Raw genomic sequence first — 22,034 nt, 5'->3', positions numbered from 1 at the left:
CTCAGGCGACGGTCAGTCCATCGATCGATCCAACGATCCTATTCATCGAGCCCCGTAACGGTCATTCATTCATTCATTCAATCGTATTTATTGAGCGCTTACTGTGTGCAGAGCATAATAATGATAATGACGGTATTTGTTACGCGCTTACTATGGGCCAAGCACTGTTCTAAGCGTTGGGGGAGATACAAGGTCATCAGGTTGTCCCACGTGGGGCTCGTAGTCTTCATCCCCATTTTCCAGATGAGGTCACTGAGGTACAGAGAAGTGAAGCGGCTTGCCCAAAATCACCCAGCTGACAAGCGGCGGAGCCGGGATTCGAACCCACGTCCTCTGCCCGCCAAGCCCGGGCTCTCGCCACTGAGCCACGCTGCTTCTCGCCGAAAGTTTGGGAGAGGATGATGTAATAATAATTGCAGTTTCTGTTAAGCGCTTCTCAGAGCTTAGTACAGTGCTCTGCACATAGTAAGCACTTAACAAATACCAACATTATTATTATGTGCCAGGCACTGTACTAAGCGCTGGCGGGGGGGGGAGGGATACAAGCAAATCGGATTGGACACAGTCCCTATCCCACCTGAGGCTCACAGCCTCAATCCCCATTTTATAGATGAGGGCACTGAGGCCCAGAGAAATGAAATGACTTGTCCAAGGTCACACAGGAGACACGAGGTGAAGCCAGGATTAGAACCCAGGTCCTTCTGACTGACTCCCAGACCTGTGCTCTATCCCCTATTGTGATTATTATTATTACGGTATTTATTAAGCACTTATTATGTGCCAGGCACTGTGCTAAACACTGGAGTGGATGTAAGCAAATGGGGTTGGACACGGTCCCTGTCCTAGGTGGGGCTCACGGTCTTCACCCCCGTTTTACAGTTGGGGGAACTGAGGCTCAGGGAGATGAAACAGTGATAGGAATAATAAATGTGACATTTGTGAAGCACTTAGTATGTGCCGGGCACTGTACTAAACGCTGGGGTGGAGACGAGCAAATGGGGTTGGACACGGTCCCTGTCCTAGGTGGGGCTCACGGTCTTCACCCCCGTTTTACAGTTGGGGGAACTGAGGCTCAGGGAGATGAAACAGTGATAGGAATGATAAGTGTGACATTTGTGAAGCGCTTACTATGTGCCGGGCACTGTACTAAACGCTGGGGTGGAGACAAGCAAATGGGGTTGGACACGGTCCCTGTCCCACAGGGGGCTCAAGGTCTTCACCCCCATTTGACAGAGGAGGGAGCAGGGACAGTGAACCCCAGTGGTCTCAGCAATCCTGCCCTCTGCCCCTCTGCCCCCCTGAGAAGCAGCGCCCCCTAGTGGGTAGAGCCCAGGCCTGGGAGTCAGAAGGATCTGGGTTCTAATCCTGCTCTGCCGCTTGTCTGCATGGGAGCTTCGGCGACTTCTCTGGGACTGTTACCCTCTCTTGTAAAGTGGGGCTGAAGACCGTGAGCCCCATGTGGGACGGGGACCGTGTCCAACCCCATTTGCTTGTATCTTCCCCAGTGCTTAGCACAGGGTCTGGCACATAGTAATTGCTTAACACATACTATTATTATTATTATTATTATTATTATTATTACCCTGGATGGCAAGGGAAGCAGGGGCCCCCCTAGTGGATAGAGCCTGGGCCTGGAAGTCAGTCTGTTTATTGTCATATTGTGTTCTCCCAAGCGTTCAGTACAGCGTTCCGCACCCCGTTGAGCGCTCAATAAATACGATTGGATGAATGAGAAGGACTTGGCTTCCTATCCCGCCTCGGCCACTTGCCTGCTAGGTGACCTTGGGCGAGTCACTTCACTTCTCTGGGCCTCAGTTCCCTCCTCCGTACAATGGGGATGGCGACCGTGAGCCCCACGTGGGACGAGGACCGTGTCCAACCCCATTTGCTCGTCTCCACCCCAGGGCTCAGTACAGTGCCCGGCACACAGTAGGCCCTTCACTTGAGAAGCGGCGTGGCTCGGCGGAAAGAGCCCGGGCTTGAGAACCAGAGGTCATGGGTTCGAATTCCAACTCTGCCACTTGGCAGCTGCGTGACTTTGGGCAAGTCACTTCACTTCTCTGGGCCTCGGTTCCCTCATCTGTAAAATGGGGATGAAGACTGCGAGCCTCTCGTGGGACGACCCGATGACCCTCTATGTACCCCAGCGCTTAGAACAGTGCTCTGCACATAGTGAGCGCTTAACAAATACCAACATTATTATTCACAAATACCGCAATTCTGATGATCAAGATGGCCTCTCTCTGTCCACGTGCACAATCACCTCCAGCCCCCGTGCGGGCCTCCCCGCCCCCAGTGCTGCTCCCCGGCGCCCCGTCGATGCCCCCCACCCCCCAGGCTGCCCCCCACCCCCTCGCGGCTACCCACCGGCCCCCGCGACAGCCCCCCGAACCCCGGAATCGTTCCTCCCCTCCCCCAGATTGAACACGATCCACGGATGCCGGCCTACATCGCCACCCAGGGCCCGCTGTCCCACACCATCGCCGACTTCTGGCAGGTGAGCGATCGGGGCGGGGGGGACCACCTGGGGACCCCCTCCCTCCATCCTCCTCCCCCCATTCACCCCGGCCCCGGGAATCAGAAGGTCATGGGTTCTAATCCCCGCTCCCCCACTCGGCCGCTGCGTGACCTTAAGTCGCTTCGCTCCTCTGGGCCTCAGTTCCCCCCTCTGGAAAACGGGGATGAAAGCTGGGAGTCCCATGTGGGACAGGGACCGTGTCCAACCCGGAATATCTTGGATCCCCCCCAGCGCTTAGAACAGTGCCGGGCACACTGTAAGTGCTTCTCAAATGCCATCTTTATTAGTAGTAGTAGTATTCATTCGTTCAATAGTATTTACTGAGCGCTTACTATGTGCAGAGCACTGGACTAAGCGCGCTTGGAATGGACAATTCGGCGACAGACAGAGACCGCCCCTGCCCAGTGACGGGCTCACAGTAGTATTATTACGGAGGGAAGACGAGGGGCCGGGCCAGGCGTTGGGGGTGATGCCCTTCGTTCGTTCACTCAATCGTATTTATTGAGCACTTCCGGCGCGCAGAGCACTCTACTGAACGCTTGGGAGAGGACAATAAGCCTCGACCCTTCTCCCTGACTGAGCCCCCGCCGTCCTCTTGCCCCACTCCCTTCTGCGTCGCCCCGACTCGCTCTCTTCCCTCGCCCCCCGTCCCCTCCCCGCACCGCTTCCGTCCCTCTCCCTCATTTATTCATTTCTATTCATGTCTGCCTCCCCCCCAATGATAATAATAATGTTAGTATTTATTCATTCATTCAATAGTATTTATTGAGCGCCTACTATGAGAGAACTGGACTAAGAGCTTGGAATGGACAATTCGGCAACGGAGAGAGACCGTCCCTGCCCACTGACGGGCCCACGGTCTAATCGGGGGAGAGGGACAAAAACAAGACAACGTAATCACGATAAATAGAATGAAGGGGATGGACACCTCATTAACAAAATAAATAGGGGAATAAAAACATATACAAATGAGCATTTGTTAAACGCTTACTATGTGCAGAGCACTGTTCTAAGCGCTGGGGGGGGATACAAGGTCATCAGGTTGGCCCACGTGAGGCTCACAGTTAATCCCCATTTTCCAGATGAGGGAACTGAGGCCCAGAGAAGTGAAGTGACTCGCCCACGGTCACCCAGCTGCCAAGGGGCAGAACCAGCGTTCGAACCCATGACCTCTGACTCCCAAGCCCGGGCTCTCTCCGCTGAGCCACGCTAGACTGTCAGCTCACTGGGGGCAGGGAGCGTGGCTGTTCATTGTCGCGTCGTCCTCTCCCAAGCGCTTAGCACAGTGCTCCACAAAGAGTGAGCGCTCGGTAAATAGCATGGATGGACGGCTTTCCATTAAGGTCCGCCTCTAGCCGGCGAGCTCGCTGTGGGCAGGGAATGTGTCAGTTCTCTCGTTCTGCTGTCCTCTCCCGAGCGCTCAGCCCAGGGCTCCGCACACGGTAAGCGCTCAATAAGTACCGTTGACTGAATTGCAGATGGTGTGGGAAAACGGCTGCACGGTCATCGTCATGTTGACGCCGCTGGTGGAGGACGGGGTCAAGCAGTGTGACCGCTACTGGCCGGACGAAGGGTCCTCGCTCTACCACATCTACGAGGTGAGCGGCCGGGCCCGGGAGGCGGGGGGTGGTGGGTTCTAATCCCGCCTCCGCCACTGGTCTGCTGTGGGGAAATCCCGTCACGTCTCTGGGCCTCGGTTTCCTCATCCGGAAAATGGCGATGAGGGCTGGGAGCCCCACGGGGGACGACCCTCTCACCTTTTATCCCTCCCCGGTGCTTAGAACGGTGCTCGGCGCATAGTAAGCGCTTAACGGATACCATCGTCATCATCGCTATTCTTATTAGTTACAGCGTGGCTCGGCGGAGAGAGCCCGGGCTTAGAGGTCAGAGGTGCTGGGTTCTAATCCCGCCTCCGCCCTCCGTCAGCTGGGTGACTCTGGGTCAGTCGCTTCACCTCTCGGGGCCTCCGTTCCCTCATCTGGAAAATGAGGTGGGAGGCTCAGGTGGGACGACCTGATGACCTCGGATCTCCCCCAGCGCTTAGAGCAGTGCTCGGCGCACGGTCGGCGCTTAACAAATGCCAACGTCATTATTACAGCGCCCGGCACTTAGGAAGCGCTGAACAAATGACATGATTGTTATTACCGAACAAATCCCAGCCAGGGGATAAATGCCACGATAATATCGCGGATGATCACTGACGGACGTCGCCGGGCCCGGCCTGGTCCGGCCTGGCGCGGCCCGGCGCGGCCTGGCTCGGCCGGACCGTGGCCACCCCGGGACGTCTGGATCCCCGCAGGTGAACCTGGTGTCGGAGCATATCTGGTGCGAGGATTTCCTGGTGCGCAGCTTCTACCTGAAGAACGTGCAGAGCCAGGAGAGCCGCACGCTCACCCAGTTCCACTTCCTCAGCTGGCCGGCCCACGGCACCCCGGCCTCCACAAGGCCCCTCCTCGACTTCCGAAGGTCAGGGGGCACCGCCGGGGCGGGACGACGGGGTCGGCGGGGTCGCCGGGGGGGGGCCGGGGGGACCCCGCTGGGGCGCGGGGGGCCGGACGCGGGATGGGAGACGAGGCCTGGGGGACGGAGGATAAGGATCATCCTAATCAGGGTGTCGCTCCAGCGCTTACTTCTGCAATCCTTATTACTATTATCATTATATCACGGTAGCCGTTAAGCGCTGACTAGATGCCAGGCACTGCACTAAGCGGTGGGTCAGACGATTATAAGCATAATAATAACGATGATTGTATTCGTTAAGCGCTTACTAGGGGCCGGGCACTGTACTAAGCGCTGGATCAGACGACTATAAGCATAATAATAACAATGATTGTACACTGTACCAAGCGCTGGATCAGACGACTATAAGCATAATAATAACAATAATTGTACTTGTTAAGCGCTTACTATATACCGGGCACTGTACTAAGCGCTGGGGTAGATGATTATAAGCATAATAATAACAATAATTGTATTTGTTAAGCGCTAAGTGCCAGGCACTGTACTAAGCGCTGGGTCAGATAATAATAATAATAATAATAATAATGATGGTGGTAATTGTTAAGTGCTTAGTATGTACCAGGCACTCTACTGAGTGCTGGGGTAGATCATTATAATCATAATTATAATAATGGTGGTATTTGTTAAGCACTTACTATGTACCAGGCTCTGTAGTAAGCACTGGGGTAGATGATAATAATAATAATAATTGTGGTATTTGTTAAGCGCTTAATATGTACCAGGCACTGTACTAAGCACTGGGGTAGATAATAATAACAACTGTGGTATTTGTTAAGCGCTTACTATGTACCAGGCACTCTACTAAGCATGGGAGTAGATAATAACAGTAATATTAGTGGTATTTGTTAAGCGCTTACTATGTACCAGGCACTCTACTAAGCGCTGGGGTAGATAATTATAATCATAATCATAATAATGGTGGTATTTGTTAAGCACTTACTATGTACCAGGCTCTGTACTAAGCACTGGGGTAGATTATAATAATGGTGGTATTTGTTAAGCGCTTACTATGTACCAGGCTCTGTACTAAGCACTGGGGTAGATTATAATAATAGTGGTATTTGTTAAGCGCTTACTATGTACCAGGTACTGTATTAAACGCTAGGGTAGATAAGAGATAATGAGGTGGGACACAGTCCCTGTCCCACATGGGGCCCACAGTCTGAATCCCCATTTTACATTTGGGGAAACTGAGGCCCAGAGAGGTGAAGTGACTTACCCAAGGTCATACAGGAGACACGTGGCGGAGCCGGGATTAGAAGCCGGGTCCAGGCTCTATCCACTAGGCCACACTGCACAAGACGATCCGGTTGGTTGACATGGTCCCTGTCCCACTTGGGACTCACAGTCTTAATTCCCATTTTCCAGATGAGGGAACTGAGGCACAGAGAAGTGAAGTGACTTGCCCAAGGTCACCCAGCAAGCCAGTGTCAGAGTCAGCATTAGAACCCAGGTCCTCTGCCTACTCTGCTTCTACTATGAACTGAGCACTGTGCTAAGCGCTGGGACGGATACAAAATAATCACGTTTCCATCCCTCCCTGAGAGGCGGAAGGGTAGAAAATATCTTTGGAGTAGGGGGGAGGAGAGAGAAGGGGGTGGGAAGGGAAGAGAGAGGAGGGGGGGTTCCACCCCCATCCCCTTATCCTGGACTCAGAGGAGTCAGAAGGCCGTGGGTTCTAATCCCGGCTCCGCCGCTTGTCCGCTGCGCGACCTTGGACGAGTCACTTCACTTCTCTGGGCCTCAGTTCCCTCCTCTGGAAAATGGGGACTGAGACTGTGAGGCCCGGGTGGGACGGGGACTGTGTCCAACCTGATTAGCTTGGATCCAGCCCAGTGCTTAGTACAGGGCCTGGCACATAGTAAGCGTTTTAACAAATACCGCATTAGGAAAAAGAGGCAGAGATCTGGGAGTGTGAGGGGCTTCTCCTTGTCAGGAAGAGGGAAGGCCCTCGCCGGCCCCCACTCGGTCAGATCTCAGCTCCTGAAGCCGTGCTTTCCTTTAATCAATCAATCAATCGTGTTTATTGAGCGCTTCCCGTGGGCAGAGCGCCGTACTAAGGGTTTGGGAGCGGACAATACAACAACAAACAGACACATTCCCTCCCCACAACGAGCGGACGGAGGAGATGGACATCAATAGAAAGAAATAAATGAGGGATGTGGGTGTAAGAGGTGCAAGCCTGGGATGGGGGGAATGAAGAAAGGGAGCGAGTCGGGGCGGACGCGGAAGGGAGCGGGAGAAGAGGAAAGGAGGGCGCAGGCAGGGAAGGCCTCTTGGAGGAGATGGGCTTTCAGCAAGGCTTTGAACAGGGGGAGAGGGGATATTCTGAACGCCCCAATGCCCCCCTCCGTGGATCCTTGAGTCCCCGGGATGGTCGGTTTCCCTGGTGACATGAGTCTGCCCAGGCTGGACCCACCCCCGGCCCCTCTCCCCATCCCCTGAGCCATGTCTGTCTCAAGGTCTGTCAGTCTGTCCCCTCCCCTTCCATCTCGCTCTTTTTTCCTGCCCTTCCTCAGTCTCCCCACCCCATCCCTCTCTCTCTCTGTCTCTCCCCTGTGTGTGTCTAATAATAATAATAATAATAATGTTGGTATTTGTTAAGCGCTTACTCTGTGCCGAGCACTGTTCTAAGGGCTGGGGTAGATACAGGATAATCAGGTTGTCCCACGTGAGGCTCACAGTTAATCCCCATTTTAAGATGAGGTCACTGAGGCACAGAGAAGTGAAGTGACGCGCCCACAGTCACCCAGCTGCCCAGTGGCAAAGCCGGGATTCGAACCCATGACCTCTGACTCCCAAACCTGGGTTCTTTCCACTGAGCCACACTGCTTCTCTATCTCACGGCCCTTTCATTTACCTCTGATTTTCTTCTCCTCTTTCCTTCTACCTCCTTAGAATAATAATGATGATGGTATTTGTTAAGCGCTTACTATGTGCCAAGCACCGTTCTAAGCACTGAGGTAGACACAAGGCCATCCCCCGTGGGGCTCACAGTCTTCATCCCCATTTTCCCGATGAGGAGACTGAAGCCCAGAGAAGTGAAGTCGCTTGCCCAAGGTCACACAGCAGAAAGATGGCGGGGCCGGAATTAGAACCCACGTCCTCTTGACTCCCAGGCCCGGGCTCTAGCCACTGAGCCACACCGCTTCTGCTTCCCTCGCTCTCTATGTCTCTCGCTCTCTGTCTCTGTCACTCTCTGTCTCTCGCTCGGTCTTCTGTCTCTGGGTCTCCGTCTCAGACTCTCTCTCCGTCTCTCACTTTCCTGTCTCTCCATCTCCGTCTCTCTCACTCCCTCTCTGTCTCTCACTCTTTCTTCAGTCTCTGTCTCTCACTTCCTCTCTGTCTCTCACCCTGACTTCTGTCTCTGTCTTTCTGTCTCTGGCCCTCTGCTCTGACTTCTGTCTCTGCTGCCTCTGTCTGCCTGCCTGTCTCTCCCTCTGTCGCCCTTTCTGTCTCTGTCTCTCACAGTCTCTTTCTCTCTCACTGTCTCTTTCTGTCTGTCTCTTCCTCTGTCTCTCCCTCTGTCACCCTTTCTGTCTCTGTTTGTCTCTACTTCCTGTCTCTGACTTCACTCTCAGTCTCTTTCTGTCTCTCTCTCTCTCCCTTTCTGTCTCTGTCTCTGTCTCTACTCCCTCTCTTTCTGACTTCCTTCTCGGTCTCTTTCTGTCTCTCTTTCTCTCTCTGTCTCTCATTCTGACTTCTGTCTCTGCTGCCTCCCTCTTTCACCCTGTCTCTGTCTGTCTCTCATTGTCTCTTTCTCTCTCGCTGTCTCTTTCTGTCTCTTACTCTGTCTCTCTCTTTCTGTCCACTTGTCAGCTGTGTGACGGTGGGCAAGTCACTTGACTTCTCTGTGCCTCACTACCCTCATCTGTAAAATGGGGATTAACTGTGAGCCTCACGTGGGAAGAGTTGATGACCCTGTATCTCCCCCAGCGCTTAGAACAGTGCTCGGCACATAGTAAGCGCTTAACAAATACCAACATTATTTTTATTATTATCTCTACTCCCTGTCTTTCTGCCTTCACTCTCAGTCTCTGTCTTTCTGTCTCTCGTTCTGACTTCTGTCTCTGCCTGTCTCTCATTGTCCCTTTCTCTCTCACTGTCTCTTTCTGTCTCTTACTCTGTCTCTCTTCTGTCTGTCTCTACTCCCTGCCTTTTCTGTCTTCACTCTCAGTCTCTGTCTCTCTGTCTCTCATTCTGACTTCTGTCTCTGCTGCCCCTCTCTATCTGCCTCTCCCTCTTTCGCCCTGTCTCTGTCTGTCTCTCACTGTCTCTTTCTCTGTCTCTCTCTTTCTGTCTGTCTCTACTCCCTGCCTTTTCTGTCCTCACTCTCGGTCTCTGTCTCTCATTCTGACTTCTGTCTCTGCTGCCTCTCTCTTTCTGCCTGTCTCTCCCTCTTTTGCCCTGTCTCTGTCTCTCACTGTCTCTTTCTGTCTCTTACTCTGTCTCTCTCTTTCTGTCTCTACTCCCTGCCTTTTCTGTCTTCGCTCAGTCTCTGTCTTTCTGTCTCTCATCCTGACTTCTGTCTCTGCCGCCTCTATCTGTCTGCCTGTCTGCCTCTTTCGCCCTGTCTCTGTCTCTCACTGTCTCTTTCTCTCTCACTGTCTCTTTCTGTCTGTCTCTTATTCTGTCTCTGTCACCCCTTCTGTCTCTCTGTCTCTCTCTTTCTGTCTGTCTCTATTCCCTGCCTTTTCTGTCTTCACTCTTGGTCTCTGTCTTTCTCTCTCTGTCTCTCATTCTGACTTTTGTCTCTGCTGCCTCTCTCTGCCTGCCTCTCCCTCTTTCGCCCTGTCTCTGCCTGTCTCTCACTGTCCCTTTCTCTCTCACTGTCTCTTTCTGTCTGTCTCTTGCTCTGTCTGTCTCTACCCCTTGCCTTTCTGTCTTCATTCTCTGTCTCTCGCTGTCTCTCATTCTGCCTTCTGCCTCTGCCGCCTCCCTCTTTCTCCCTGTCTCTGTCTGTCTCTCACTGTCTCTTTCTCACTGTCTCTTTCTCGGTCTCTCTCTTTCTGTCTGTCTCTACTCCCTGCCTTTTCTGTCTTCACTCTCGGTCTCTGTCTGTCTCTCATTCTGACTTCTGTCTCTGCTGCCCCTCTCTGTCTGCCTGCCTCTCCCTCTTTCGCCCTGTCTCTGTCTGTCTCTCACTGTCTCTTTCTCTCTCACTGTCTCTTTCTGTCTGTCTCTTATTCTGTCTCTGTCACCCCTTCTGTCTCTTACTCTGTCTCTCTTCTGTCTGTCTCTACTCCCTGCCTTTTCTGTCTTCACTCTCGGTCTCTGTCTGTCTCTCATTCTGACTTCTGTCTCTGCTGCCCCTCTCTGTCTGCCTGCCTCTCCCTCTTTTGCCCTGTCTCTGTCTGTCTCTCACTGTCCCTTTCTCTCTCACTGTCTCTTTCTGTCTCTTGCTGTCTGTCTCTACCCCCTGCCTTTCTGTCTTCACTCCCAGTCTCTTGCTGTCTCTCATTCTGCCTTCTGTCTCTGCTGCCTCCCTCTTTCTCCCTGTCTCTCACTGTCTCTTTCTCTCTCACTGTCTCTTTCTGTCTGTCTCCTTCTCTGTCTCTCTGTCACCCCTTCTGTCTCTCTGTCTCTCTCTTCTGTCTGTCTCTACTCCCTGCCTTTTCTGTCTTCACTCTCAGTCTGTTTTTCTGCCTCTCTGTCTCTCCCTCGGACTTCTGTCTCTGCTGCCTCTCTCTGTCTCTGTCTGTCTCTCTCTCTGTCTCTCCCTCTTTCTTCTGTCTCTGCTGGCTGTCGTCTCTGCCTGTCTCTGTCTGTCTCTGCCTGTCTGTCTCTCTGTCTCTCTCTCTCTCTCACAGCTGCCAGTGTCATTTTTGTGATCTGCAGCTTAGTACTCTGGCTCCAGTTGCATAGTCACAAAAGTGATCATTGGCAGGTGTGGCGGCTGCACGGACGGTTCCGACGGGAGAGCCCGGGGACGAGCCCGGGGGAGAAGGCCGGGAAAAAAGGCCGGGAAAAAAGGCCGGGAAAAGGCAGGGAAGAGGCCGGGAAAGAGGCCGGGAAGAGCTAGGACAGAAGTGGCCGCTAGAGGGCGGGCTGGGGCGGCACGGGGGGGCGGAGCCACCAGCAAGGCGCGCGCGGACACCACGGGACCTCGGTGGGCGGGGCCGGGAGGGGGCGGGGTCAGGGGCAGAGCGTGACCTCAGAGGGGGCGTGGCTAGAGAGGGGCGTGGTCGGAGGTGGAGGGTGGGGCCTCAGAGGGGCGTTGCCATGACGGCGCGCCGGGGGGCGGGGCCAAAGAAGAGTGAGGCAGGGGGCGGGGCCTGAGGGGGCGGGGCCAGAGATTCATTCATTCATTCGATAGTATTTATGGAGCGCTTACTGTGTGCAGAGCACTGGACTAAGCGCTTGGAATGGATAATTGGGCAACAGAGATCACAGGGATGAGGGCGGGGCGTCAGGGGGCGGGGCCTGAGGGGCGGGGCCTGAATGGGGCGTGGCCAGAGATTCATTCATTCAATTGTATTTATTGAGCGCTTACTGTGTGCAGAGCACTGGACTGAGCGCTTGGAATGGATAATTGGGCAACGGAGAAGATCACAGAGATGAGGGCGGGGCGTCAGAGGGCGGGGCCTGAGGGGAGGGGGGCGGGGCCTCAGAGGACGGCGAAACAGCGTGGCTCAGTGGAAAGAGCACGGGCTTTGGAGTCAGAGGTCATGAGTTCGAATCCCCGCTCGGCCACTTGTCAGCCGTGTGACTGTGGGCGAGTCACTTCACTTCTCTGGGCCTCAGTTCCCTCATCTGGAAAATGGGGATGAAGACCGGGAGCCCCACGTGGGACAACCTGATTCCCCTGGGTCTCCCCCAGCGCTTAGAACAGTGCTCTGCACGTAGTAAGCGCTTCACAAATACCAACAACATCATCAGGACGGTGGGAGGGTCGCGGAGGGGCGGGGCCGGAGAGGGGGCGGGGCCAGGGGACGGAGGGCGGGGTCTCCGAGGGGCGGGGTCGCGGGAGACGCCCCAGGGAAGGGGCGGGGCCTCCGAGGGCGAGGCTGGAGGGGGCGGGGCCAGGCGTTGGGGGCGGGGCCCGTGGAGGGGGCAGGTGGGGGCGTGGACTGCGGGAGCGGCGCGAGGGAGGTGGGCGGGGCCGGGGGCGCGCGGAGGGGCGTGGTCACGTGCCGGCGGGCGGGGCCGCGGCGGGCGGGGCCTGAGCGCGCGGAGGGGCGTGGTCACGTGCCGGCGGGCGGGGCCGCGGCGGGCGGGGCCTGAGCGCGCGCGGAGGGGGCGTGGTCACGTGCCGGTGGGCGGGGCCGAGACGGGCGGGGCCTGAGCGCGCGGACGACGTGGTCACGTGCCGGCGGGCGGGGCCTCCGTCGGCCGAGGGCCCCGAGGCGCACCGAGAAGTGAAGTGGCTTGCCCAAGGCCACCCAGCCGACAAGGGGCAGGGGCGGGATTAGAACCCACCACCTGCTGACTCCCAGGCCCCCCCCCCGCCTCCGCCCACTCCGCCCTGCTGCTTCTACTGAGCCCAGCGCAGGCGCCGCGTGGGCCCGCTCATCTATCATACGATAGAGTAATACTACTCCTACTACTAATAGAGTGATCGTGGTGATGGTGTTGGCTATTCGTTTAGCACCTTCTGTATGCCAAGCACTGTTCTATGAGGATCCTGGTACTTGTTTAGAGCTTACTGGGCCAAGCACTGTTCTAAGCGCTGGAGCAGTGTTCCAAGTAAGTGCTCAATACATCCCATTGAATGAACGTTGAAGGAATGAATGAATGAATGAATGAATGAATGTTGAATGAGTGGATGAATGTTGAATGAATGAATGAATATTGAATGAATGGTATCGAATGAGTGGATGACTGTTGAATGAATGAATGGACAGTGAATGAATGAATAGTGAATGAATGATATTGGATGAATGATTGGATTGATGAATGAATGATATCGAATGAGTGGATGACTGTTGAATGAATGAATGGACAGTGAATGAATGAATAGTGAATGAATGATATTGGATGAATGATTGGATGGATGAATGAATGATATCGAATGAGTGGATGACTGTTGAATGAATGAATGGACAGTGAATGAATGAATAGTGAATGAATGATATTGGATGAATGATTGGATGGATGAATGAATGATATTGAATGAGTGGATGAATGTTGAATGAATGAATAGTGAATGAATGAATATTGAATGAGTGGATGACTGTTGACTGAATGAATGGATATTGAATGAATATTGAATGAAGGATATTGGATGAATGATTGGATGAATGAATGAATATTGAATGAATGATATTGAATGAGTGGATGAATGTTGAATGAATGAATATTGAATGAATGGTTGATTGAATGAATGAATGAATATTGGATGGATGGACGGACGGGCAGAGACCTGAAGCGGGCAGCTGTGTGACCCTGGACCAGTCACTTCACTTTTCCATGCCTCAGTTTCCCCCATCTGGAAAACGGGGATGGAGACCACGAATCCCACGTGGGCCAGGGACGCGCCCATCTCGATTTCCACGTTTCCATCCCAGCGCTCGGTACAGTGCCTGGCACATGGTAAGCACTTAACCGAGGCCATTGTTATTAAGTGCTGGGGTAGATACGAAGTAGGCTGACTCAATCCCTTCTTAGTCTCAACCCCCATTTTACAGACGAGGTAACCGAGGCCCAGAGAAGCAGAGTGGCTGGCCGGAGGTCACTCGGCGGAGAAGTGGCGGAGGCGGGATTAGAACCCAGGACCTCGGACTCCCAGGCCCGGGCTCTACCCGTTAGGTCGTGCTGCTTCTTGGGGTTGGGGGGCAAGAGTGAGGAAGCAGGGAGCTCGTTGTGGGCAGGGACTGTGTCTGTTTATTGCCCTCTCCCAAGCGCTTAGTCCAGTGTTCTGCACACCGTAAGCACCCAATAAGTACCACTGCCTGACTGAGCGATAGAGACGTCACAATGCTGGGTGAGGCTGACTCACTGCCCCTTCCAGGTCTCTGCCCATTCAGTCATTCACTGATTCATTCATTCGACGGTATTTATTGAGCGCCTTCTTAGAACAGTGCTCCTGCGCATAGAACAGTGCTTGGCACAGTAAGTGCTTAACAAGTACCAGAATTTGCTTTGAACGGTGCTTCGCACGTAGTAAGCACTTAAAAAAATGCCATCATCATTATTATTTTTTTTATTATTATTACTGCACATAGTAAGCACTTAAATGCCATCATCATTATTAATTATTATTATTACTGCATGTCGTAAGCCCTTAATAATAATGTTGGTATTTGTTAAGCGCTTACTATGTGCCGAGCACTGTTCTAAGCGCTGGGGTAGACATAGGGGAATCAGGTTGTCCCACGTGGGGCTCACAGTCTTAATCCCCATTTTACAGATGAGGGAACTGAGGCACGGAGAAGTTAAGTGACTCGCCCACAGTCACACAGCCGACAAGTGGCAGAGCTGGGATTCGAACTCATGAGCCCTGACTCCAAAGCCCGTGCTCTTTCCACTGAGCCACGCTGCTTCTCCTTAACAAATGCCATCATCATTATTATTATTTATTATTATTATTCATTATTATTATTATTATTACCATGTGTGGACCACCCAACTAAGTGCTTGGGAGAGGACAATACAATAAACAGACGCATTACGTTCATATCTGTCATTTTTTAAATTTAATATCCGTCTTCCCCACTAGACTGTAAGCTCGTTGCGGGCAGGGAATGTTCATTCATTCATTCAATAGTATTTATTGAGCGCTTACTATGTGCAGAGCTCTGTACTAAGCGCTTGGAATATACAATTCGGCAACAGATAGAGACAATCCCTGCCCAGTGACGGGTTTACAGTAACGTGTCTGCTTATTGTCGTCCCGGACTCTCCCAAGGGCCTAGCGCAGTGCTCCGCACACAGTAGGCGCTCAATAAATACCGCTGGATGAATGAATGAATGAACGTGCCCTGCCCACAGGCCTCGGTCGCCCGGTGTTTCCAGTCTTTTCTCTTCTCTCCAGTCCGCCCGGGGCCGGGCTTAATCCTACCTGGGGGTGGGCAGAGGAGGGAGTGGGGGGATGATAATAATAACGATGGCACTTGTTAAGCGCTTACTATGTGCCAAGCACTGTTCTACGCGCTGGGGAGGATCACAAGGTGATCAGGTTGTCCCACGTGAGGGTCACGGGCTTCATCCCCATTTGACAGATGGGGTCACTGAGGCCCAGAGAAGGGAAGCGACTGCCCCTCAGTCAACAGCTGACGAGTGGGCGGAATTCGAACCCGTGACCTCTCACTCCCAAGTCCGGGCTCTTTCCACGGAGCCACGCTGGGCCTGGGGCACTCTGCAGGGCACTAAGGGACCCTGGAGGGAGAAAGAAGGCCCTGGAGAGCACTAATAATAATAATTAGTAATAATAATAGTGGTATTTATTAAGCGCTTACTGTATAATAATGTTGGTATCTGTTAAGCGCTTACTATGTGCGGAGCACCGTTCTAAGCGCTGGGGGAGATACGGGGTCATCGGGTCGTCCCACGTGGGGCTCACAGTCTTCATCCCCATTTTCCAGATGCGGTCACTGAGGCCCAGAGAAGGGAAGTGACTCGCCCACAGTCCCACAGCTGACAAGTGGCAGAGCCGGGATTCGAACCCATGATCTCTGACTCCCAAGCCCGGGCTCTTTCCACTGAGCCATGCTAAGCACCGGGATGGATCCAAACAAAGGGGGTCGGGCTCTAGTCCCCGTCCCCCGTGGGGCTCCCAGTCTCCATCCCCATTTTCCAGAGGAGGAAAGTGAGGCCCAGAGCAGTGAAGTGACTCACCCGAGGTCACACGGCAGACCGGGGGCGGGGCGGGGCCGGGCCGATCCGTTCATAGCCATCACTTATTGATCGGTATTCATGTCCGTCTCCCGCTCTAGACTGTGAGCTCGTGGTGGGCAGGGGCGGGTCTGTTGTTCGATTGGCCTCGCCCCAGTGCTTAGGCCAGTGCTCTGCACCCAGGAGGCACTCGATCGATACGCTTGATCGACGGGTTAACTCCAAGACCCTAGAAGGCGCTGGAGGACCCTGGAGGGCACTGGAGCCCACTGGAGGGCACTGGAGGACCCTGGGAGGGAACTGGAGGGTGACTGGGGGGCACTGGAGGACCCTGGGGGCAACTGGAGGGTTGCTGGGGGGCACCGGAAACAGCTGCGGGGAACCGGTGGGCCACGGGGGGAACTGGAGGGGGCTGGAGGGCACTGGAAACAGCTGGAGGGTGCTGAGAGGCACCGGAGAGAGCCGGAGGGAACCGGTGGGCCGCGGGGGAAACTGGAGGGTGCTGGGGGGCACTGGAGAGAGCTGGAGGGAACTGGTGGGCCATGGGGGGAACTGGGGGGCACTGCAGAGAGCTGGAGGGCACCGGAGGGCCACGGGGGGGAACTGGAGGGTGCTAGAGGGCACTGGAGAGAGCCGGAGGGCACCGGAGGGAACCGGAGGGCCACGGGGGGAACTGGAGGGTGCCGGAGGGCACTGGAGCCCCCCGGAAGGCGCCGGAGGTCTCTGGAAGGAGCCGGAGGACACTGTAGAGAACTGGAGGGCGCTGGAGGCCCCCCGGGAGCACTGCGAGGCCCCGCGGGCAACCGGAGGGAGCTGGAGGTTGCCACAGGTCCGTGGAGGGGGCCGGAGGGCCCTGGGATCTGACCCTCCCCACCTTCATCGCTCACCGGACCTGGGAGTCAGAGGTCGCGGGTTCTAATCCCGGCTCCGCCGCCGGTCGACTGCGTGACCTTGGGCAAGTCATTTCCCTTCCTCTGGGCCTATCTCCTCTGGGAAAGGGGGATGAAGACTGGGAGCCCCACGCGGGACAACCCGATCACCTTGTATCCCCTCCCGGCGCTTAGAACGGTGCTTGGCATATGATGAGCGCTCAACCAATACCGTCGTCGTTATTAGTAGCAATGGTAGTGTTGGCGTTTGTTAAGTGCGTACTGTATGCGGAGTTATTATTATATCGTTATTATTACTATGTTATCATTATTATTAACACAGCATGATGTAGTGGGTAGAGCCCAGGCCTGGGCATCAGAAGGTCATGGGTTCTGATCCTGACTCCACCACTCGTCTGCTGGGTGACCTGGGGCGAGTCCCTTCACTTCTCTGGGCCTCAGGGACCTCAGCTGTAAAACGGGGATGAAGACCGGGCGCCCCACGTGGGACGGGGACCGCGTCCAACCCCATTTGCTTGTATCCACCTCGGTGCTTGGTACCGTGCCTGGCCCACGGTAAGCGCTTAACAAATACCATTGTTAATTTATTGATACTAATAACACCCCCGGTCCCGGCCTCCAGAGACGAGCGGGGCGCGGGGGGGGACCGAGTCCCCTTCCCCGTCGCCTCCCCCGGGCCCGGCCCCCGGCCCCGGCCGCCCCGACCGACGCCGACGCCCCGTTTGTGTTTCAGGAAGGTGAACAAGTGTTACCGGGGTCGCTCCTGTCCCGTCATCGTCCACTGCAGGTAATGAATGGCTTGGGCCGGGCGTGGGAGTGTGCTTGTGTCGTGTGTGTTTGTGTGTGTGTGTGTGGTGGGGCTGGATGACAAATGATGGGGGGAACTGGGTATGTGGGTGTGGTGGGGATGACGTATGATGGGGGAACTCTGTGTGTTGTGGGTGGTGGGGATGGATGGCAAATGATGGGGGGACCTAGGTGTGAATGTGTGTCGTGTGTGTTGTGGGGACGGATGACAAATGATAAGGGGAACTAGGTGGAGGGGGGGGATGAAAAATGATGGGAGGAACTCTGGGTGTGTTGTGTGTGTCTGTGGTGGGGATGGATGACAAATGACGGGGGGAACTAGGGGTGTTTGTGTGTGTGTGTGTGTGTGTATATGACATATGATGGGGGAACTCTGTGTTTGTGTTGCGTGTGGTGGGGATGGATGACAAATGATGGGGGGAACTAGGTGTGTATGTGTGTTGTGTGTGTTGTGGGGACGGATGACAAATGATAGGGGGAACTAGGTGTGGGGGGGGATGAAAAATGATGGGGGGAACGCTATGTGTGTGTGTGTGTGTGTGTGTGTTGTGGGGGGGGGGGTGATGACAAATGATGGGGGGAACTAGGTGTGTTTGTGTGTTGTATGTGTTGTGGGGGTGGATGACAAATGATAGGGGGAACTAGGTGTGGGGGGGGATGAAAAATGATGGGGGGAACTAGATGTGTGTGTGTGTGTGTGTGTGTTGGGAATGAAAAATGATGGTGGGAACTCTGCGGGGGGGAGGGGGGATGACAAATGATGATGACAATAATAATAATGTCGGTATCCGTTAAGCGCTCACTATGTGCAGAGCACCGTTCTAAGCACCGGGGGAGATACGGGGTCATCAGGTGGTCCCACGGGAGGCTCCCGGTCTTCATCCCCATTTTCCAGATGAGGTCACTGAGGCCCAGAGAAGCGAAGTGACTCGCCCACAGTCACCCAGCTGACGAGTGGCAGAGTGGGGATTCGAACCCATGACCCCTGACTCCCAAGCCCGGGGAGCCGCGCCGGGGGGGAACTTTGTGTGTATATGGTGTGTGTGTGTGTGTGTGGTGGGGATGGATGACAAATGGTGGGGGAACTAGGTGTGTGTGTGTGTGTGTGGTGGGGATGGATGACAAATGGTGGGGGAACTAGGTGTGTATGTGTGTGTGTGTAGTGGGGATGACAAATGATGGGGGGAACTCTGTGTGTGTGTTGTGTGTGCGGTGATGACAAATGACAGGGGGAACTCTGTGTGTTGTGTGTGTGTGTGTGAGGTGGGGAAGGAAGACAAATGATGGAGGGCACTAGGTGTGTACGTGTCCCGTCAATGGACGGGGACCGTCTCTCTCTGTTGCCGAACTGTCCCTTCCAAGCGCTCAGTCCAGTGCTCTGCACATAGTAAGCGCTCGATAGATACGACTGAATGAATGAATGTGTGGGTGGGTGGGGGGTGGGGATGACAAAGGATGGGGGGAACTCTGTGTGTTGGGCGGGGGGGATGGATGACAACTGGCGGGGGGAAGGAGGGGGGCGTGGGCGGGGATGGACGATGGGGGCCTGGGGGGGGACGGGACGACGGCGGAGTCCCAGAGGGCGATCGTGGGACGTCCTCTTCCTCCTCATCCTCCTCCTCGGGCCCCTCCCTCCCTCTCTGCCCCCCCCCCACCCCCCGAGACCCCCCGGACCCCCAATGCCCGCCGTCCAAGCGGCCTGCCCCGACCCCCCCGGCCTGGAGGAGGCATCGGGGGGGCAGGACGGCCCGCCTCCCCATCGGGAGATTATTTCATCTACGCCCACGACCCACCCCCCCCCCCCAACGCCGCCCCGCGCCCCCAAACCAGGCGACCGGGGTCATCGCCCGCCGTGCCGTCTTTTTCAGCGACGGGGCGGGGAGGGCGGGCACCTACATCCTCATCGACATGGTGCTCAACCGGATGGCCAAGGGTGAGACGTCCCCCTTCCCCGCCCGCCCTCGGGGCTCCTCGGTCTCCCCCCACCCCCCCACCCCCCCCCCGGTCCCGCCCCGGCGCGCCCGGGAGGGAGGGTCTTCCCCGGCTGGGCCCCTCCGCCCCGTCTCCGCCGGCCGCCCCGGGCCTCCGGTCCGGCCTCCGGCCACCCCGGGCCTTCCGTCCCCCAGGGGTGAAGGAGATCGACATCGCCGCCACCCTGGAACACATCCGGGACCAGCGACCGGGCCTCGTCCGCACCAAGGTGACCCCCCTCGGGCGCCCCCCCCCCCCCCCGACTCCCCCGGGCTCGCCGGTCGCCGGCGGCCCCCCGGGGGTGTCCGTCCCGGGGCGGGGAGCCGGCCCGGCCCCCACGTCCTCGCCTAAATCCCGCCCGGGCCCGCGGCCCAGCGTGACGGCCTTCCTCCGGCCGACGACCCGCGTCCCGCCTGAGAGGGTCGGGGGTGGGGGAGAGGACGAGGGGGTCCGGGGTTGACCCCTCGCCCGGCCGTCCCTCCCCAGGACCAGTTTGAGTTCGCGCTGACCGCCGTGGCGGAGGAAGTCAACGCCATCCTGAAAGCCCTGCCTCAGTGAGCAGCCCCCGCTTGCGGCCCGTCCTCGCCCCCCGGCCCGCCCCTCCGTGTCTGTGTGCCCCCGCCGGGCCTCCCCCCCGCCCGCGTGACGGGGCGGGGGGTCCGGGACCCCCTCTGCCCCCGTCTCCCCCTTGCCCCCCGAGCTCGGGGGGCCCGCCGCGGCCCGCCCTCCCTTGGGTGGATCGGAGCTATTTCTAGAGAAATCTAATTTTGTATCGACGTGAATAAAGCTGTCGTGTCGTCTCCGCAGATGCAACCCGGCCTCCGGCTCCTCGGGCCTTATCGGCCGTGCCCCGCGCGTCCTCCGGCCCGCCGCCCCGCCCCGCCGGGGGGGGTTTATCGGCGCCGGCCGGGTCCCCCCGACCCGGTGCCACCGAGAGATAGGCCTTCCCCGCCGCCCGGACGTCTCCCTCGCCACCGTTCATCACCCTCTCGGAGCCGAGGCCCCGGCAGGGTGGGGAGGGTGGGCTCGGCCCGGAAGGTGAAGCGGGAAGGGGGGCCGGAGAGGACGACGGTATCTGTGAAGCGCTTACTATGTGCCACGCGGCGCTCTGGGCGCTGGGGGAGACCCGAGGTGACCGGGTGGTCCCCCGTGGGGCTCCCGCTCTTCGTCCCCCTTTGAAGATGAGGTCGCTGAGAGGAGTGACTTACCCGAAGCCGCCCGGCTGACGAGGGGCGGAGCCGGGATCCGAACCCGCGACCTCTGACTCCCGGGCCCGGGCTCTTTCCGCTGAGGCGCCGAGCCAAGCGCCGACCACGGGCCGAGCACCCTTCTGGGCGCTGGGGGGAGACCCGAGGTCGCCGGGTCGTCCCCCCCCGCCCCGCGGGGCTCACGGTCTCCGTCCCCATTTTGCGGAGGGGGTCACCGAGGCCCAGGGAAGCGACCGGCCCGGCGTCACCCGGCCGACCGGTGGCGGGGGCGGGATTAGAACCCGCGACCGCTGACTCCCGGGCCCGGGCTCTTTCCGCTAAGCCTCGCGGCTTCTCGGGGAGAGAATGCGGTGAAAGGAGCGCGGCCCAGTGGGTAGAGCCCCGGCCTGGGAGTCAGGAAGACCCGGGTGACTTACTTCCTTACGGTATTTCGTAACGATGGTATTTCTTAAGCGCTTACTGTGTGCCAAGCACTGTTCTAAGCGCTGGGGGGAGATCCGAGGTCATCAGCTTGTTCCACGGGGGGGGGGGGGTCCCGGTCTTCATCCCCATTTTCCAGATGAGGTCACTGAGGCACAAAGAAGTCACACAGCTGAGTGACGGAGGCGGGATCGGAACCCACGACCTCTGACTCCCAAGCCCGGGCTCTTGCCACCGAGCCAGGCCGCTTCTTTTAAGCGCTTACTATGTGCCGGGCACTGTTCCCTTTCCCGCCCCTCGTCTGCCGTGTGACCTGGGGCGGGTCCCTTCACTTCTCTGGGCCTCGGTTCCCTCCTCTGGAAAATGGGGATGGAGACCGTGACCCCCCCCCGGCGGGACGGAGACCGTGTCCGGCCTCGCTGCTCTGCGTCTGCTTTGTGAGAAGCGGCGTGGCCTGGTGGACGGGGCACCGGCCGGGGCGGGGGGGTCGGAAGGTCCTGGGTTCTAATCCCGGCTCCGCCAGTCGCCTGCTGTGTGACCTTGGCTCAGTCACTTCTCTGGGCCTCGGTCCCCTCATCTGTCAAACGGCGATCGAGCCGGCGACGGGGACCCGGGACTGCGTCCGACCCAAATCGCTCGCATCGATCCCAGCGCTTACCCGGCACGTAGTAGGCGCCTAACAAACATCACTATTATTATTATTATTAATTATTATCATTATGACTCCAGGGTTTAGAACAGTTCCTGGCACCACGTAAGCGCTTAAGAAATGCCCCAAAAGGCCGCCCCCTCCCCTGGCTTTGGCTCTGTGACTCTCTGTCCCGCGGAAGGTCCGGGGAAGGCGGGGTAGAGAGCGGCGTTTAGTACATCACACGAAGCGGGTTTATTGGCATATGGAACCGAAGACCCCGGACGGCTGCGGGTGAA

The 22,034-nt window shown here is 56.7% G+C and overlaps 1 protein-coding gene and 1 non-coding gene across 4 annotated transcripts in view; both read left to right on the top strand.

Moving 5' to 3' along the window:
- The window catches only part of PTPRN (protein tyrosine phosphatase receptor type N), a 48,847-nt gene extending 28,555 nt beyond the window's left edge, over positions 1-20,292 (top strand). For all 3 annotated transcript variants that reach the window (XM_029064289.2, XM_029064279.2, XM_039913526.1), the window contains 7 exons: positions 2,420-2,497; positions 3,997-4,116; positions 4,818-4,984; positions 17,435-17,488; positions 19,377-19,441; positions 19,635-19,708; positions 19,966-20,292. In XM_029064289.2, coding sequence (XP_028920122.1) covers positions 2,420-2,497; positions 3,997-4,116; positions 4,818-4,984; positions 17,435-17,488; positions 19,377-19,441; positions 19,635-19,708; positions 19,966-20,037 — 630 coding nt within the window. In that variant the 3' untranslated portion in view covers positions 20,038-20,292. The remainder of the gene's footprint in view (positions 1-2,419; positions 2,498-3,996; positions 4,117-4,817; positions 4,985-17,434; positions 17,489-19,376; positions 19,442-19,634; positions 19,709-19,965) is intronic.
- On the top strand, positions 10,801-10,945 carry MIR153-1 (microRNA mir-153-1). The gene has a single exon (NR_034745.1). It is a non-coding gene; the product is annotated as a microRNA mir-153-1 (primary transcript).
- Positions 20,293-22,034: the final 1,742 nt, after the last annotated feature.

Source organism: Ornithorhynchus anatinus, chromosome 1 (genome assembly GCF_004115215.2).
Source record: "Ornithorhynchus anatinus isolate Pmale09 chromosome 1, mOrnAna1.pri.v4, whole genome shotgun sequence".
Lineage (NCBI taxonomy): Eukaryota > Metazoa > Chordata > Mammalia > Monotremata > Ornithorhynchidae > Ornithorhynchus > Ornithorhynchus anatinus.
This window is presented reverse-complemented; position numbering and strand designations above follow the sequence as displayed.